Source organism: Ichthyophthirius multifiliis (genome assembly GCF_000220395.1).
Source record: "Ichthyophthirius multifiliis unplaced genomic scaffold scaff_1120509250843, whole genome shotgun sequence".
Lineage (NCBI taxonomy): Eukaryota > Ciliophora > Oligohymenophorea > Hymenostomatida > Ichthyophthirius > Ichthyophthirius multifiliis.
The window spans coordinates 37,801-56,795 of NW_004086446.1; the positions used below are offsets into that span (position 1 = coordinate 37,801).

The 18,995-nt window shown below is 15.7% G+C and overlaps 4 protein-coding genes across 4 annotated transcripts, besides 18 other annotated features; 3 read left to right on the top strand and 1 right to left on the bottom strand. All coding sequences in view use genetic code 6, as the record gives it.

The window, feature by feature from the left end:
- Positions 1 to 1,012: 1,012 nt before the first annotated feature.
- Positions 1,013 to 1,921, bottom strand: IMG5_099540 (protein phosphatase 2c, putative; the record flags this gene model as incomplete). The annotated part of the gene is made up of 1 exon (XM_004035364.1): positions 1,013 to 1,921. The coding sequence occupies one exon, from the start codon at positions 1,919 to 1,921 to the stop codon at positions 1,151 to 1,153; it is 771 nt and encodes a 256-aa protein (XP_004035412.1). The 3' UTR covers positions 1,013 to 1,150.
- Positions 1,131 to 1,164: a microsatellite.
- Positions 1,922 to 2,140: 219 nt separating the features above from the next.
- Positions 2,141 to 2,208: a microsatellite.
- Positions 2,209 to 2,798: 590 nt separating this feature from the next.
- Positions 2,799 to 2,839: a microsatellite.
- A 2,906-nt stretch (positions 2,840 to 5,745) lies between these two features.
- Positions 5,746 to 5,794: a microsatellite.
- Positions 5,795 to 6,797: 1,003 nt separating this feature from the next.
- Positions 6,798 to 6,844: a microsatellite.
- Positions 6,816 to 8,041, top strand: IMG5_099550 (ribosomal phosphoprotein, putative). Its single transcript, XM_004035365.1, has 3 exons — positions 6,816 to 7,029; positions 7,079 to 7,820; positions 7,864 to 8,041. Exons 1-3 carry the CDS (start codon positions 6,850 to 6,852, stop codon positions 7,920 to 7,922), a joined length of 981 nt encoding a protein of 326 aa, XP_004035413.1. The 5' UTR covers positions 6,816 to 6,849; the 3' UTR covers positions 7,923 to 8,041.
- Positions 7,023 to 7,055: a microsatellite.
- Positions 7,023 to 7,056: a microsatellite.
- Positions 7,036 to 7,077: a microsatellite.
- Positions 8,042 to 8,129: 88 nt separating the features above from the next.
- Positions 8,130 to 8,186: a microsatellite.
- A 91-nt stretch (positions 8,187 to 8,277) lies between these two features.
- Positions 8,278 to 8,936, top strand: IMG5_099560 (interacting protein 2, putative; the record flags this gene model as incomplete). Its single annotated transcript, XM_004035366.1, has 2 exons — positions 8,278 to 8,323; positions 8,389 to 8,936. 2 exons carry the CDS (start codon positions 8,278 to 8,280, stop codon positions 8,934 to 8,936), a joined length of 594 nt encoding a protein of 197 aa, XP_004035414.1.
- Positions 8,937 to 9,595: 659 nt separating this feature from the next.
- Positions 9,596 to 10,091, top strand: IMG5_099570 (hypothetical protein). Its single transcript, XM_004035367.1, has 2 exons — positions 9,596 to 9,667; positions 9,723 to 10,091. The coding sequence occupies exons 1-2, from the start codon at positions 9,610 to 9,612 to the stop codon at positions 9,941 to 9,943; spliced, it is 279 nt and encodes a 92-aa protein (XP_004035415.1). The 5' UTR covers positions 9,596 to 9,609; the 3' UTR covers positions 9,944 to 10,091.
- Positions 9,960 to 10,011: a microsatellite.
- Positions 10,092 to 10,504: 413 nt separating the features above from the next.
- Positions 10,505 to 10,538: a microsatellite.
- A 1,832-nt stretch (positions 10,539 to 12,370) lies between these two features.
- Positions 12,371 to 12,399: a microsatellite.
- A 526-nt stretch (positions 12,400 to 12,925) lies between these two features.
- Positions 12,926 to 12,960: a microsatellite.
- Positions 12,961 to 13,966: 1,006 nt separating this feature from the next.
- Positions 13,967 to 14,010: a microsatellite.
- Positions 13,970 to 14,010: a microsatellite.
- Positions 14,011 to 17,968: 3,958 nt separating this feature from the next.
- Positions 17,969 to 18,007: a microsatellite.
- A 304-nt stretch (positions 18,008 to 18,311) lies between these two features.
- Positions 18,312 to 18,352: a microsatellite.
- Positions 18,312 to 18,353: a microsatellite.
- The last annotated feature ends 642 nt before the right edge of the window (positions 18,354 to 18,995 follow it).

An 18,995-nucleotide genomic window follows, 5' to 3' on the forward strand; every position in this document is an offset into this window, starting at 1 on the left:
ATCTTAAAGTTTATTGAAAAATTACATAATATAGATATTATTTAATAATTATACAATAAGAGGCTTATTATTCAATAAAATCAATAACGATTTAAGATAATAAGAAGATTGAAGCAATTACGCTTTTATCATTATTTAAAAAAAATTTAATATTATATTTGATTTAAAGTGCAATAAGAATACCTTTTTTACTTTATGTTTTTTATATTTTGTCATAAAATTAAGAATCAAAATAGCAATTCATGCAGATAGGATTACCTTAGAAGTACAATCAAGCTAAAATTTTGATGTATGCATAATATTTTAATTATTAAATAATAATGATAGAAATAAAATGTTTATAAATAATAAGTGATTACTTATTAATAGTTCAAAAAGAAATCAAGAATTTATTGTTTTGTACAAAAAAATTATAATAAAAGTATTTAAATATTGATGAATTTACATTTAATTGTTCTATTTTTTAAATAACCTAATTCAATTAATTACAACGAAATAAATTATTAAAAGATAAATAAAAAATAATTCTTTAATTAATTTAACGTAAATAAAAGCAATAAATCTTATTTAAAAATAATATAAATATTTTTATTTTACTTATTATGTTTTAAAATAGTTTATGTTATTTAAAAATACATTTACTTTTTAAAGTTTTATATACTATTCCCATTTATTCGTTAAAATTTATTTTGACAAATTTTTTTACAAAAATCTTTGAATTTCTAATTAGTTTAAATTTTTAAAAATATGTATAATAAAAAATATAGTTATAATTATATATAGAATTAAAAAATTATTATTTCTTAACTTAGTAAAAAATATTAAAAATTTAAATATTAAATAAAATTATAAAATAAATATTTATAATATTTTTAAAATTTACTTAATCTTATTTTATTAAAATCAATTTAAAAGTATTTAAAAAATAAACTGACGAAACCTAAAAATAATAAATAAAAAAAGAATAAATTATAGATTAAACTAATCAAAAAAAAATAACATCTAATATATTTTTTTATTTCAAAAATTTACATAAAAAAAAATAAAAAAATACATTAATAAAAATAATATTTTTTCTTTAATTTAAAAAAAGGAAAGTAAGTAAAAAAAAAAAAACTAAAACTGCTCCCAAAAATAAAATAAAAAAAAATCAAAAGTAAAAAATCAACCTAAAATACTACTATAACATTCTTAAAAGCTGACCTAAACTGCCATAACGGAAATGTTATCTTAAGATCTTTTACTTTTAGCTAAATTTTTTAATTTAGAGGCAATATCTCCACTCGAATTTTGATTTTTCTCCACAATATACTTCAATTAATTTCTCATCAACATAATCCCATAATCCGTCACTAGCAATAACAATATTATATATAGCGTTTTCTTCATATTATTCAAGTATTGTTTTGCTAATATAAGGTATAATACTGACACCTTTAAGTTTATATTTTAAGTCTCCAAAAGCTCTGCTGACTTCCAATTCACCTTAAATTCTTCCCATACTTACGAATCCTCCTGCATTTTTTATTCTGCTTTTTTCCTCTTCATTAGAAGCTCTATGATCTACTGTTAATTATTCGATATTTTTAGAATATAAAACGGCTTTTGAATCCCCAACATTAGCAATATAAAGCACTTTTTAATCGTTTTCTTATCTTATTACGCCGATAGTGCATGTAGTACCACATTCTTCAGCTTTAGAACTTATTTCTTATTTAATTTTTTCATCTAAAAGAGCAAAAGTATCTATTAATAATTCACTAATATCTTCTAAATTTTAGTTTTATTTCAAATTTTCGGTAAGTATTTTAGGAAGATTTATCGCTACAAATTCAGATATTTATCTTCCCCCATGACCATCTAAAATTCCAAAAACGCATTCACTTTCGCTTACTTCTTCATAAAAATATGCATCTTCCATTTAATCTTTTACTGAAAGATTCGGTTCTGTATATATAGCATATTGTTAAATTGTATGGGTATTTTCCCAACTTTTCTAATAAGTACTACGCATAAACATTTTTTTATATATATATAAATATATATATTTATTTTTAATTAATTTATTTATTTATGCTTTTAATTTTTTTCTTATAATTATATTAAAATGTTAGGTGTATTTTTTTAATATTGCTTTGTTTATATATTTTTATAATATATATATATATATATATATATATAAATATATATATATATATATATATATATTTTATTTTTTATTTATATAGTTTTTTCTTTTTTCTTTTTTTATTAATTAGAATTTATTTTTAGTTTTTATGTTATGTAATTAATATTGTATATATAATACTTTTGTTTCGCACGTAAAAGTATAATATATAATAAATTAATTATTTAATTATTAATAATATTTACTTATTTATACTGACGTATTAATTTTAAATTAAAATATATATTTTTAATATTTGCAATTCTAAAAAAATGAATAAAATTTTTCCTTTTAAAATTAAAATTTTGCATTAATATATTTAGTTAATATAAAATTATTAAAAATCTTATTCTTTTTATTATAATTTATACTTTATATTTTTATAAAGAAAAAAAAATTATTTTGAATTTTAGTACGGATTTTAAAATTAAATATAATTAAAGGGAAAATATATACTATTTTATAAAAATATTATTTCAATAATAATAAAATTGCAAAAATTAATCTAAATATTTATAAATTTTTTTAATTATTTTGAAACATAACATTATTTGAATATTCTTCTAATGATATTTTGTAATCAATACATTATTTGTAATATTAAATTAAATATAAGTTTATAATTATAATTTAAATATTTATTTTATAAATAAATATTTTTTTAAAAAAATAGATAAAATTAAATCATTATCTTAATAATATAAATTTTACTTTTTATATAAATAATAAATAAATGCGTATTAAAATGTATAAATATATTATAATTCTAATTAATTAATATTATTATAAAAAAATATATTTTTTAAGTATAAATTATATATATAACTAAAGTATTATTATTTTATTATACCAAATATATATAAATATATAATCTTTATAAATTAAAGTAAAAAATATATATATTATTGAATTAATTATTTATTTTTATGATTATAATTAGGATTCTTTCATTTATTTTATTAAAAATTAAAATTAATTTATTTTAAAAATGTTTTTATTAAATTGATTATATTTTTTTTTATTTATTTTAATAACTTTTAACTTTTAATTTAATATATTTATTCATAATATTTTATACAAAATATATAATTATTTTTTATTAAAAATCCCTCAATTATCATAATAATTTTAAATGAAATATGTGAAAATTTAAGAGTTTATAAATTTAATTAAAAATTCTTTATCTTTCGTATAAGCTTTTTTTATAACTTCTTAACTAAATTTTTGATAATCAATTTCCTTAATAAAAAAAATACAAACATAATAATATAATTTATTTTAATTAAAAAAAATGTACCTATTATTATAATTCATTAATAAATTCATCTTTTTTAGGCAAAATGTCAATAAAACATTATCTAATACTTTCATTAAAAGTATTAAGTAAAATTTCAGCAATATCATCTTCAGATTTAGTAGACATGAATTTTAATTTTACATCTTATTTTTCATTTTGGTTTTAATTATTACCCGAATTTTTAAAAAATGATTTAAATTTATTTTAAGCTTTTTAATCTTTTAAACCATTTTAATTAATCTGTATGTATAATTTTTCGACTTTGTTTTTTAAATTATTTAAATAAGGAATTTCGTTTTATAAAATATTCCTTAACTTTTAATTTCCTAAAATAATGCTTTGTCTATCTAAATCAACAAAAACATGATCATTATATCTTTAATAATATTTTTTTCCTTAAATAAAAGAGCTAGATTTATTAATTCCAATAATTAAAGGAACTGGAGAATCTAATAAATCCAAAAGAGTTTCAGGAATCATGTAAATAATAGGATGAGGCCATTAAAAAGGATAAATAAGTTATTCGAAAGTATGTCTTTTTTAATTATTTAATTATAAAAATAAATATATTTTATAATACATTGTTTATGTCAATAAGCATTCATTTTCGCTTATAAATATTATTGTATTTTCATGCAAAATAGCGTTAAAAATGAACATTAATTCTTTCAATTATAAATTAGATAAAGTTAAAACTAAACTCCATTTATGGGTTTTTGTATTTATTATTTCTTATTATTATATAAAGTAATTTATTTATCCAAACGGAGTCTTTATAGTTAAAATTTGTTAAAAGTCATTTATAATACATTTTTTTTGATCAGGAAATAATAAATCTCTGCTTTAATGTATGATATTTTGGATACAATCTCCATCTATATCATAAAATATTTTATTATTTATATCCTTTTTATCTTCAAACATGCTTATTCTTGATATTTTTACATGATCTTTTGTTTAAAAACAAGAAAATAATATAAATAATTTCATATTTTTAATTTTAAATACTAATTAAACTAAGAAGAAGATCTTGGAATAATTCATAAAAAGGGTAATATGTGATATAGCAATATATTTTATAACCTTTCCAAAACACTCTTTTTTTTATATTTTCTAATTAAAAATCACTTTCGTTTTAAGTCTTTTATTAAAAAAATAAATAAATAAATATTAATGTTATTTTATTAAAATATTTTTAACAGTTTCTATATAATCTTTTATTTTCAAACATATGCAATAAAGCAATCTATGTGGATTAATAGATTCTAGAACTTTATTATTACTATTATTATTTTTGTTGTAATATTAGTCACTCTTAACAGTAAAAACAAAAAACTTATCATATAACTCACTTTTTATTCCAGAAAATAAAATCCTTATTTTTAAATTAATATATTTAATTTCATATTAAAAATAAATACTCTTTTATTTTACGAAAAGAAGTACCTAATCTAACTCTTTTTGCTCTACAACCAAATGGAAAAGCAAACTCATGAATGATTTTAGGAATTTAACTAAAAAAAAAAAAAAACATATTTAAAAAAATTGATAAAAGTAAAATAAAAATTAAATACAAATCTTCATTATGATTAGGAAATTAATAAAGGATTTTCCCAGGTGTAAAAACTTCTGTATAAAAAGAATTAGTATCACTAAAATTTTTCATATCTTATTTATCAAATCCTAAAACATAAAATCCTTCATATAATTTTTAAAATTAATTATTATCTTAATTATGTTAAATAATCTAATCATTATACTCTTAAATAAATACTAATGATTTAATTTGCTATTTATCTACTATTACTTCTTCATTATTTTCTTCTTTATTCTCTTCATCTTAATAATGATTTACTTTTCTATGGTTAAATACAATTGATTTTACTGATTGTTTCGATTGCTTTAAAAATTAATTTTAATTTTCATTAATATTTTATATATTCAAAATAATAGTTGAATTATTTTTGCTTTGTATTCTATTAAATATAATTTTATTTTATTATTATTGTGCTTATTATTAAGGACTTCTATTAGTTTTTACATGTAAATATTGTATTTAATTAGTTTTTTCAATATTCTATTCTATATCTTCCCCATTTTCCTAAATAAGCGAAAGTGAATGATTATTTTATACTTCTTTAACTAAAGTTTACTATCTTATTAATTTTATTAAAGGAGACTTCTAAGATTTCTCTAAAAATAAAGGGGAACTTTCTTCTTTTTTATATTCGCTATCATAATTATGGGCCACTATTGATTTTCCTATTGCCTTTATTATATCTTAATCTAAATATATTTTTATATTCATTAATTTAAATTATTATTTTATTTTTAAAAATCAAAAATACTTTAGTCATCTAATTTTAATTATTTACAAACTTATTTATTTGATACTCGAGCTTCTTCCTCTGATTATTGGCTTAAAGATGTAATTGTACTTGTTTTATTATCTGAAGAATTCGCAAATAATTTTGAGATAGCCTCGGAAGAAGATAAATTATTTTAAGGATTTGTATTATCAGAATATTCAGAAAATGATAATAACGATTTAAATTATCTATGTCTATAAGGTTTTTAATATTTAATTTCTTAAATATTCATTTAATCTATCCATAGTAAATATTAAAATTAGTTTTATAATTGTTTTAAATATTTATTTGACATTTTTTTTTCTTCATTATATTATTATTCATATTAGTCGCATTTTTATTTAAAGAGTAAATTTTGCTTTTATAAATCTAAAATCTCCTATCTTTATTGAGAACTTTTTTTTATTCATTCTCAAGTTACTTTTTTTAATTTATATATATATATTATCTTTTATTAATTATTTCTTACTGTTTTTAATTATTCGTTTAATATTTTTAACCTATCAACATGCTTTTCATTTTTCTCTAATAATTATTAAAATAGCTTTATTTTTTGTTCTTATTAACTCATTACTTTTTTAATATTTTAAACTTTAATTAATTTTTAGTAAATATAAAATAATACTTTTTTAAAATTTAATTATTTTATTTATTAAAAAGAATTATATTTTTGATAAATATAAAAATTTTTAATGGATAAATATAAAATAAAAAAATCTTTTTTTTATATTTATATATTTTTTGTTTTTTTAAACACTAAATATATAAATATTTTAATCAATAATCTTTATTATATATTTAAATATTTATATGTATTTATAATAACTCCTTCATTTCATTAACTTTATCGAAAAGTGAAATTTATTAGAGTTTAAATATATGAAAAAGATTAAAAAGCAACAGAGAAAAAATAAAAAAAACATATAAAAAAATATATATTTATATATAATAATTATAAATATACAAAAAAAAAATTAAAAGAAAAAAAAAAATTAAAAAAGAAAAAAAAATCACGAATGCCACCTGTAAAAGTTGATAAAAGAGCTAAGAAAAACGATTTCATCAGAAGATTTTACGAGCTCCTTTCCAAATATGACCAAATAGCTTTTTGCACATTAGAAAACGTAGGAGCATTATAACTTTAAAAAATTAGAAGATCACTCGGTTAAAATAACATTTTAGTTATCGGAAAAAATGTAATAAAAAAAATGAAAAAAAAAAAACAAAAACGTAAAAAAAAAAAAGACTGTCATTAGAAAAGCCATTCAAATGAAATCTTAACCTCTTCCCGAAGGCGAAAATTACGATTGGTACAGACAATTTGGAGCCCCTAAACCTTAATTAAAAGCATTATTAGAAGGATAACATTTAAAGTAGAAAATTGGTTATATTTTCCACAATGAACCTATATCTGTTTTGAAACCTAGAATAGAATCTTTCGTAGTTCCTGCCCCTGCTAGAGTTGGCACTATTGCTTAAAAAGACGTATTTATTCCTCCAGGTCCCACCAATATGGATCCCTCTTAAATTAACTTTTTCCATGCTTTATAAATATCTACAAAAATCTAAAAAGGTTAAATTGAAATTACTAAAGAAGTCCATGTCTGTGTAAAAGGAAAAAAAATCGGAAACTCCGAAGTTGCTTTGCTCGAAAAAATGAACGTCTAACCCTTCTCTTATGGTATGAGTGTTTATCTTGACTACGATGGTGGAGATATCTTAAATGAAGAAAGTCTTTCTATTGGAATCGATCAAATCCTTTCTAACTTCTCTTCTGGGCTTAAGAATCTTGCTGCTATATCCTTAGAAAGTGGATATGTTACTGATGTTGCTGTTCCTCACTTAGTTGCTAACGCTTTCAAAAATCTTGCTGCTATTGGACTCGAAACTGGATATAAATTCAAGTAAATTGAAGGAGCTGGATAAGCACCTGCCCCTGCTGCTGCCGCTGCTAAACCTGCTGCTTAAGCACCTGCTAAAGAACAACGTAAATTTAATATTTTATATATTTTTTTTATATAAAAATATAGCTAAAGTTGAAGAAAAAGAAGCCGAAGAAGATTATGATATGGGTGATCTTTTTGGTTGATAATGGTTAATTTTTAAAAAAACAAACAAGAAAAAGAAAAAATAACATAGATAAATATATTTTGTATGTTTTTGTTGTATTTTTTTTTTTTTTTAGATTTTATTTAAACTATAAGTATATTTACTTTTTTTATTATTTATATTTACAAATACAGATATTTTTATAAATAAAAATAAATATTTTATATCGAATATTAATATTTAAACAATAAAATTAGAATTTAATTATAGTATAAAATTAATATTTAATAATAATAAAAATTAAACATAAAACTAAAAACAAAAACAAAATCAAAAAATAGAGTTTATAAAAAAAATTAAATAAATTTTTTTATACATTAAAAAAGAAAAAAATAATGGTTAAGCATACTCCTGAATGTTCATATTTAGAAAAATTATTAGGTAACAATAAAAACTACTTATTTAATTATTAAAAAAATTAAAAAAAGATTACAATAAATATATAGTACCAAACGATGGAAGTGGATTTACTCTTAGAACTAGTTATAATGAAGAAAATAAACTTTAAGCAAATAAATTATTTTAGGAAAATTATTAATTTAATAATTTAAGGGATTAAAAAATAGATAAAATATAACCATTAAAAGAAACAAATGCTGAAAAAAGAGAACGTTTAGAACAAAAACAAAATACATTAGATTAATGGTATGGATTACAAAAAAAAACTAATTTAACTCTTGAAGAAAAAAACTAATTAGTATTATTAAAACTTAAAGGATATATTAATCCCAAAATGCATTTTAAATCAAGTGATATGAAAAATATTCCTAAATACTTCTAAGTAGGAACTGTTATCGGAGGAAGTGATTATGGAGTAGGAATTGAAAAAATTTCTAGAAAAAAAAGACAAAATAATATTGCTAATGAATTAATTGAATTAGATAAAAAAGCTTAGTTTACTAAAAAAAAGTTTGGAGAAATATAAAAAAATAAATTCAAAATTGCTAAGGTTTCAAAGTTATAAAAAAAATTAAAAAAAACCTTAAACATATGAAGAGAATTAAAAAAAGCAAAAAATGATGTTTATTTATATGCATGTATATTATATTTTATTTATTATTTTTATAAAGTTTGTATTTGTTTAAAAATATTATTATTAAAATATAATAAAAAATCACTATTTTATTCTTATGTTTTATTTTTAAAGGAAAAATATATTACATTTTTTATCTTTTTTTATATTTTCTTTATTATTATTTTTATGTCACTTAATCTACAAAAAAAGAAATAGTTATTCATTTTTTTTTTATTCGTTGATTAAATTTTTAATATGAACTTAGAATAATAAAAAAGCATCTCTGCAAAGTAATATATATATATTAAACAAAAATTATTATATATTCTTCAAATGTCATCTTTTTAAATTTTGTTTTTAGTACTTAATTTCTATAAAATGAATTTATCCACAATAATTAAATTATAATTTTATGCATTTAATATTATAAATTTTACTTTAATTTAAATAATAAACATTAAATATTGTTAAAATTATTAATACATTTTATTTTTTGTTTATGAAAACATAATAACACGTGTATTTTTTAATAATTTTATTAAGTACATAAAAACAAAAAAATAATCTTTAATTTATAATATATATTTTTAATTAAAAAAAAAAATATTAAAATAGCTTTAGCAAAAAAATATTAATAAATAAATAAATAATAATGTCTTCTAACGAAAATTTATAAGCAGCTTTAAAAAAAAGAGCTTAACCCAAACCAGGTATATTATATAAAAATAATATAATTCATATTTATTAATAATTTAATAAATATAGCTACAGGAAAATCATCTGGTGGATCAAAAAGTTCTGGACCAGTAAATGTAGGTACATCTGATGTTGGTCTTAAAGTACAACCAAGATCTGTTTTAGTTATTTCTCTTGTATTTATGGGTATAGTTATACTTTTACATATATTTGGTAAATTACGTGGAACTTCATCTGCTGCATAAGGAGCAGAAACACCTTAAGGAGCCTAAGAAGAAGATGGATTATGATTATGATTTTGATTTAAAATATTTTATTTTTTTGTATTAAATTTCTTATGTTTTTATATTTATATTTTTCGTAAGTATAAGGTACACCGTATTTAATATTATTCAAGAAAAATATTATTATAACATAGTTTTCAATCAAAAGCAAACAAAATAAAAAATACTTTATAAAAATATTTATATTTACAAATATATCTTTTTTAATAATTACATATATTTATAAATCATTATATTAAATAAATAATACACTTGGATTAAAAAATATACTATAACTTCTTTTATATAAAATAATTATGCATTTTTTAAAAAAAATATGTTCAATATTTTAAAAAGATATTAATTTTTTTTTTAAATTAATAAATAATTTTTATAAAAGCGTCTTTAATTTCTATTGCTAAACACATTTTCATATATTAATTTAATATATTTATAAAAAAAAATTGTATTAATATTATTTATTTATTTATGAAATTATATCAAAATTAAAGTGTAAAAATATTAATATATGAATCAGATTATAATTAACTTATATACAAGAAATAAAATCATTTTAAAATAATAAAAAATATATTTTAATATATTTTAGTGTATTTTAATAAATATTATTATTCAAATTTAAATAGATTCTATTATATATATTTTTGTTTATTTATATATATTTTAATAAAATAAAAATAAATATACTTAAATCTATTTTCTTTTTCAGAAAAACTTTTAAATTTACAAAAATATATTATATTTATTTAAATTTTATAAAATTAGAAATCTCAATCCACATCATTTAAATCCCATTTATTATTATATTATAATTCTTATTAATTAATATTTAATTAATTATTTTTTAAATTTTAATTATTCTAAGTCATATTATCCTCTTCATCATCGATATATTCTATATTATTTTAAAATTAATCTTCTGTATCATTTTCTTCTTCTTATTATAATTTTTTGATTCTTTACTTTTCATCATATTTTTCTTTTAATTTAAGCAATTTTATACTAACGGCCATTAAGAATATAACACTTATAACCGAAACAACAATAATTTTGATTCTAATATCAATTTAACTGATTTTTTAACACATTCCTTCAACTTCTTCAAAATTATTTGGACATTTACAAACTCCTTGAATTGAGTAAAATCCTAATTCACACTGAGTACAATGATATTCGTTTTCACAATATTCACATCTATAACTACATGCTAAAATTTCATTAATTAAAAAATTAAATAAAATCAAATATACCTATACATAAAGGAGGAGCTATATGCGAAAATTTTATAAATTTTTAATCTTCACAAGTGTTGCAATATTAAATATTATAAGAATCTTCAGTTTTATTAACAAAATAAGTATATTTATTATGTTAATATATTTTGTCAAATGTAAAAGAAAAATTAAATTTCTCATTTTTAACTAAATTGTTATTTTTATTAAATTAAATTAATTCATAACTCCCATCATAATTTTTAACTAATATTTCTCCTTAAATAAAGCTATCTGCCCATATTATTCCTTCAATTGTATTAACTAAATTAATAAGTTCTTATTTATATTAATTTGTACTATTTAGTTTTAATACTTATTTAATTTAATTTTCATAAGGAATGATTAAAGTTATGTTATTAAATAATTAAAATACATAACCTTATTTATATTCAATATTTTATGCTTAAAAACTTAATTCTATTTATTAATTAACTAAGTTTATTATAAAAAGCTAGTTTTCAACGAAATAATATATTTTTTCATTAACAAGAATTATATTTTTAATACCTTTTTCATATTGATCCTTTTGTTAATAAAATAAATTTATTGAGTTTTCGTTTTTATAAATTTTATAAATTTTCATAGATTTTCCATATAATGCTAAATAATAATTTTCAGCCAATTCTTTTTTATATAAGTAAAAATAATATAAATAATTTTTTAATTTTACAAAATTTAAAAGTTCCTTAAATTTGATTTATTTCAGTTTAAACTTTGAATACTATTTAATTATCTTCTTTCCCTTTTAAAATTACAATTTAAATTTCTCCATTCTTAAAAACTACAATAAGCTTGTTATATATTTCTTGTATTGCAACAATGTTTGATTAATTTTCGAAGGTCAATATTTAATTTCCTTCTGCATTATTAGAAAAAATAGAATACAATTATAAATATTGAAATTGCTATATTTATAAGTCATTATTTTTTAAAACTTAATAGATATACTATTAATTTCCATATGTAAAAAGTTAGTTTTAACTTGTCAAATTTTAAAAATTTATATTATTTTATTTAATCAGAAATTTATTGTTCTGACAATTATAAAATGAATATATTTTATAAATAAAGATAAAAATAAAAAAAGTGAATTTATATGACATTAACTTTTTTTTTAAGGATATATATATAATTTTTTAATAAAAAAATAAAATGACAATATTTAAAAATTTATTTAAAATATTTATTAGTTAAAAGCAAATAAAATTAATTTATATATAATATTCCTGTTACTTTAAAATAATAACAAATTAAAAAAAAAATTATTCTTTGTATTCATAAAAAATAATTTATATAAAATAAAAAATTGAACTATTTGGTTAAAAGTTATAATTAAATAATATATATAAAAAAAAATTAATTAATTTATTTTTTCTTTCTTATAATATTTTAAAAAAATAATATTAATTTTTATTTTTATTTTCCATATTAAAAAAAGTTATAATAATCTATATAGTTTTATTAATAAAAATTAAAAAGAGATTATCTTAAATAAGAAAATTATAATTTTATAAGATTTCTATAATATATAAATTGAAAAACATTTAATTATTTAATAATAAAATAATTAAAAAAACTATTTATTATTTAAAAATTCAAAAACACTATATAAAAAAATTAATTATAATTTATAATAAAGCTTTAATATTATTAAAATAATAAAAGGTAAATATTAGAAATGGAAATAATTGGAGATAAAGAAATTGATGTATATAAAAATAAATAATTAAAACAAAAATAATAATAAAATCATTTATGTTATTTATATTCATAAATTTAATATAACTATATTTAATATTAAACAATTTAAAGTTAAAATAAGTAAAAAAAATTCTTGAAACTTCATGTTAATAACGTACAAATAAGTAAATAAATGACTTACAACAGATTTTTTAAGATTTGATTTTTTTTAATTCTTATTTATAAACTCCTGACACATAAAATGTAGTAACATTATGCTGTAAATATATGGAATATAAATTCTTTGATAAAGATTAAGTGATCTTTTCTTAAGGGGACTTTGGTGATAATTTTTATGTAATACTAAAGGGATAAGTCGGTATATTTAAAAGATATAAAAAAATGATAAGTGAAAATGATGAAGAAAAAAATTAATAAAAAAAAAACATCCCTCCTTAATTTCGAATATTAAAAATAATGATGAATTCTCTGAAGTTATAATGGAAGCCATATTAGAAGATGGTAAAGGATTTGGAGAAATAGCTTTGTCTAATGATGAAAAAAGAAGCGCAACTGTAAAATGTTTAACTTAAACACATGTAGCTTTCTTAAGCAAATAAAAATTTTAGTTTATATTAAAAGAACATGAATTAATTAAGATCCAGGATGGAATAAATTTTTTAAAAAATATTTATATTTTCAAAGATTGGTAGGAAAAAAATTTAAGAAATATATATTTAAATTGTGAAACAATAAAAGTTTAGAAAAATGATGTGGTTTTTAATGAAAATGATAAATGTGATTTTTTTGTAATAATTAAATAAGGAAATTTCGGAGTAACAATATATATTTTGTTCGTTCAAAAATTAAAAAAATTTAAATTTTATTTAAATTAAATAATATATTTTTATAAGTTATAATAATTATATTCTTTTTTTATTATTATTAAATAGTTATTCAAAAAAGTTGATAATACTGAAATTTAATAAGATTTAATATCAAGAGAAAATATACAGGCTTATAATTCTTTAAATAAATATGCCTTACCAAAAAATACTTCAAAAACAATTAAAGTAATAAAAAAATAAGATTATAAATAAAAATAATAAGTTAAAAATACTAACTGAAGGACGATTTGTAGGGGAAGAATATTTACTTCACTTAAATAAAAGAAAGTTTAAATTAGTTTGCGAAAGTTTAGAGGCAGTATATTTAAAGATAAGCAGAAGCGACTTTATGAGATAGTTAAATGATCAACCTTAATTTATAAAACAAACTATAAAATAACTAAAGCTAAAAGATTAAGACAATTAAATGATGATAAATAAATAAATATAATAAATATAGTTATACAAATCTTTTTTAGTTTAAGATATAGTCTAAGTCTAATAAAAGGTGAATATATAAAAAAAGTTTAATATTTCATAAGATTTATAGAAATTTAATTAAAATAATATTTAATAAATATTCAAAAATGTGAACAAAATAAATAATCTTCAAAAGTTATCCGAAATTTAGAATTAATAAATACATTAGTAATTTATAAATGAGAAATTCTTAAATGCATCTCATAAATAACGAGAATAAATACTTAGATAGACTTAGTAAGAAATAGCTGAATTTGTAGATAAAGAAATTTAGTAGAAAGATACTTTATAATCATAAAGAAGCATTCAAAAAAATAATTATGAGAGAAAATCATAAAATCTCATTCTTTAATAAAAAAATAATTATGAAAGAGATTTCATTAAAAAAATAAATAAACACGAATAAAAAAATAATTATAATAACTTTTAATAAAGTTCTATTGAAAATATAAACGATAAAGAATAAAATAATAAAAAAACAAATAGTTTGGTTAATAACATTAAATCTTTAACATATATAGCGATGGAACAAAAACCTTAGCACTACTAATCATTATTTTAATTAGTTGAAAGTTAAAATTCTTTAAAAAATGTTAAAAGTATAACTAATTATAAAAATTTTAATGAGCAGATTCAATATGTTAGACCTAATTAGTAATTATACGAATTTAATGTTAATAAAAAGCTCATTTATAAAGGTAAATTTAATCATGATAATTTTATAAGAAATTGGAAAAGATAAAATATAGATGCATAGTAAATTTCTTTATTAAAAAAAATTACCAAAATTACTTGTTACTAAAATTTATTAAATTCTAATAATAAATAATAATCTTCAAATTCTAATCAATAATAATTACCAAAAATATGAAATATATTAATATTATTATTTTTATATTATAATTTTAATAGCATTTTTTTTAAAAAAAAATGAAATATTTTATTATTATTTTTTTAAAAATATATTATATAATTATATAAAATGATATATATAATCATTTTTATTTAATAAAAAGTATAAAATTTTAATTATATAAATAAAAATTAGATTATTTTAATGATAATTCAGACCATATAAGTAGTTTTTAGATATTATTAGATAAAATAACCTAAAAAAATAATTAAAATGCTAAAAAATATTAAAGTTAAACATTAATATTTTTAATTATTTGCAAACATTTAATGAAAGTTAATTTTTTAAGTTTTATCAATAAACAAGAAGCTTAAATTTTTAATATTTATATGGCTAAACTATCTTTAATCAAAACTTTCTAAAAGTGATATATTGTCTTCTATTATTCTATTTTAAATATATTAACAAAGTTATTAAATAGAAGATGAATTCGAGTTATAAAAATCATGTTTTTCTTAGATTTTATCCATTATTTTATAATATTTATTTAAAAACTTTTAATTAAAATCTTAGTATGTAAATTTTCTAATTAACTAATAATTTCAAATTAAAAGTTCTTTTTTAAATTTAAAAATAAAAAGGTTTTTCAATTTATTTATTATAAATTATTAATTTATGAAATTTATATTTATAATAATAATAAAAGTAAAATTATATATAAATATTTTTCTAATAAATCATTATTTTTAATAAAAATAATTATGTATAAAATTATCAACTAATTTTATTTATTTGATATATTTTATTTAGATAAATTATATTATTAATGAAATTAAAAAAATCTAAAATCATTTTAATTTATAATAAAACTTAATAAGAATTTATTATTATATAGCATTTCAAAATAATTCAATAGATATCAATTTTTCCTACATGTTTTTTTAAGTATATATTAATATTTTAAAGTTTGTTTGAAAATTTTCTTCAAACAAATAATTTTAAACTATATGTTTTACTAAATTCTTTATAAAAATAAAAAATATTCTTAATAAAAACAATATTTTATTTAAAAATAAGTCTAAATTTAGAAATAATTGGGATGCAAAAATAATAATGGTATATTAATTGCGTCAATATGTTTATAAATTTATATCGTATTTAAATATAAATTATTATTAATAAAAAGTAAAAATTATATAAATATATATTAAAAATTTTGAATTAATCAAAAAATAGATAAAACACATAAACTTAGAATTAATAAATATATTTTTATAAATAAATACATTGTGTTTGTTTGATATAATATAATATTATCTTCTTTAAAATAATAAATATTTTTTTTTTAATTTTTAATTAAATTTCTTTAGAAAATTTAATAAATGATAATAAAATTTGTTATTTAATTTATATTAGGATTATAAAATATTATAACTATACTCAAAGTTTATGCTTATTTGCATTTCGTAAAAAAATTAAAATATAAGTATTTAATTTAGTTAATTTTTTTTAAAAAAATAAACTTGATAAATTCGTATTCATTTAAATATTAGAATTTTTAGAATAAAGATTTAGAATTTTCATTTGAAAATAATAATTATAATAATAAATAATTCAACTTGAATAATTATGATAAATTATTCAAAAAAATTATTTAATATTTTAGTTAGAAAAGAAATAATAGACGATTCAATATCATTATTTACATAAATAGATTTTGAGTATATTATTAGTTTTTAAAATGAAATAATTAATCAATATTGACTTATTTAATCATTTTTTATATTATTTTTTAAATTATAAATAATAAAATAGTTTATAAAATATTATATTGAATTAATAGTAGTTAATACTGTTATAATAATATTAATAAAGAAAATTAATTTTTTAAAAAAAATCATTATCAAACGAAAAACATATTAATATTTAAAATAAACAATTATATAAATTTTTGATATTTTAACCTAATATAAAATTTAAATTATTAAACCTAAATAATTGATATTAATATATTTTTTTTTATTTTAGGTTATTTTATTATCTAAAAATTTGTTAATTAGCTGTATATATAAAAAATCTGATATAAATATGTATTACTTGCTTATATTTTTTTTAATTATTTTTTAATCTAAATTAAAAATTAGGCATATACATATATTTTTTTTTCGCCTTCTTTTTTTTTTGATTGAATTCTTTAAAATAATACAAAAAAACTTATCAAAAAGTAATATATGGAAAAAACTAACTTTTTCTAATTCTATTGAGTTTAAAATATATTGCAAGAATTTTTCTTAAAACAATATTAATTAATACCCATTTGATTTATTTTTTAATTTAAATTGAATTACTATTGAAAATCTTACCTTAATCGAATTCTGATGTTAAAAGTAATTATATTAATAATAGATATTTTTTTATTTTTATAAAATCAAGATAATAAATATAAAAATAAGAAAAAAATAAAAAATAATTTATAAAATATAAAATTAAATATATCTATTTTAAAAAAATAGTGTTTTAAAAGAGGCTTTTTTAATAATGATTAAATTAAAAGTTTACATATGTAAAAAAAATAAGTAAAATACTACATAATGTCTAATATTATTGTAAAATTTAACTTGTTTAAGAATATAAAGATAATTAAAATAAGTAATAATAATAATAATAAGTTAAAAAATTTCAATGTAAAATAAGCTGTTATTAAAAAAATATTCATAATTTAGCATTTTAAAAATATACAATACCAATTTTGTAAAATGTAAATAAATAATAAAATAAAATGTGCAAACACACAAAAAATATATATATTATATTTTTTATGCAAGGATAAAATTTATTATTTAAATTTAATTAATCATTTTTTACATAATTTTTTTAATTAATTATTTTTAATAATAATAATGATTAATTTTAATATAATATTTTAATACAAATTTAGATAAATTTTATACTTGAATTTTATAAAATTAAATATTAAATTAAGAATAAATATATATATATATAAATTATTAATATTTAAAATAAAAATTTATTTTTATATAGAAAAAAGATGAAAAGATTATAAAAATATACTAATTTATTACTATATTATAAAGTAAAATAATATTATTAAAATAATTTTTTTTTATATAAAATAAAAGTTACTAATTTTGTATTATAAAATAGAATTTTAAGTATTAATATAATTTAAAAAAACAAAAAATATATAGGATATAAAATATAATATATAATATATAATATATCTTATATTTTTTATTATTTAACTTAATATTATTAGCTCTTAATATACTTACTTATATTTTTATCAAGTTTATTCTAAATAATTATTTGATATAAAATATATTATTGCCACTTAATTTATTAATTTTTTATAATATTTTTTATTTTTACTATTCTAATAATGTAGTAAATATATTATTTAAAATTAGTCATAAATATATAAATAAAAATTTATATTAACAATTTTTATAATTCAGATATATTTATTTCTTATAATATATGTAAAAAAAATTATCATTAATATTATTTATACATTTTTTTACCTTATTAATGTAATTGAATATCTTAATATATATATATATTTGTATTCTAAAAATAAAATATACTAAATTAAAAAATAAAGAATTTAACTTTAAAATTTTATGTATAATAATTATATTTTTTATTTATTATATATTAAAATTGATTAATATTAATATAAATATTTTTTATATATTTTTATAAAATTCTGATTAGATATATAAATTTATATCATTTAATTATAATATATTTTATATTAAATTAATATTACAATAACTTTTAATTTATAAAATAAAAAATAATAATAAATTATATTATATTATTTTTATTTTTTACGAATTTAAACAAATATGCTAAATTTAACA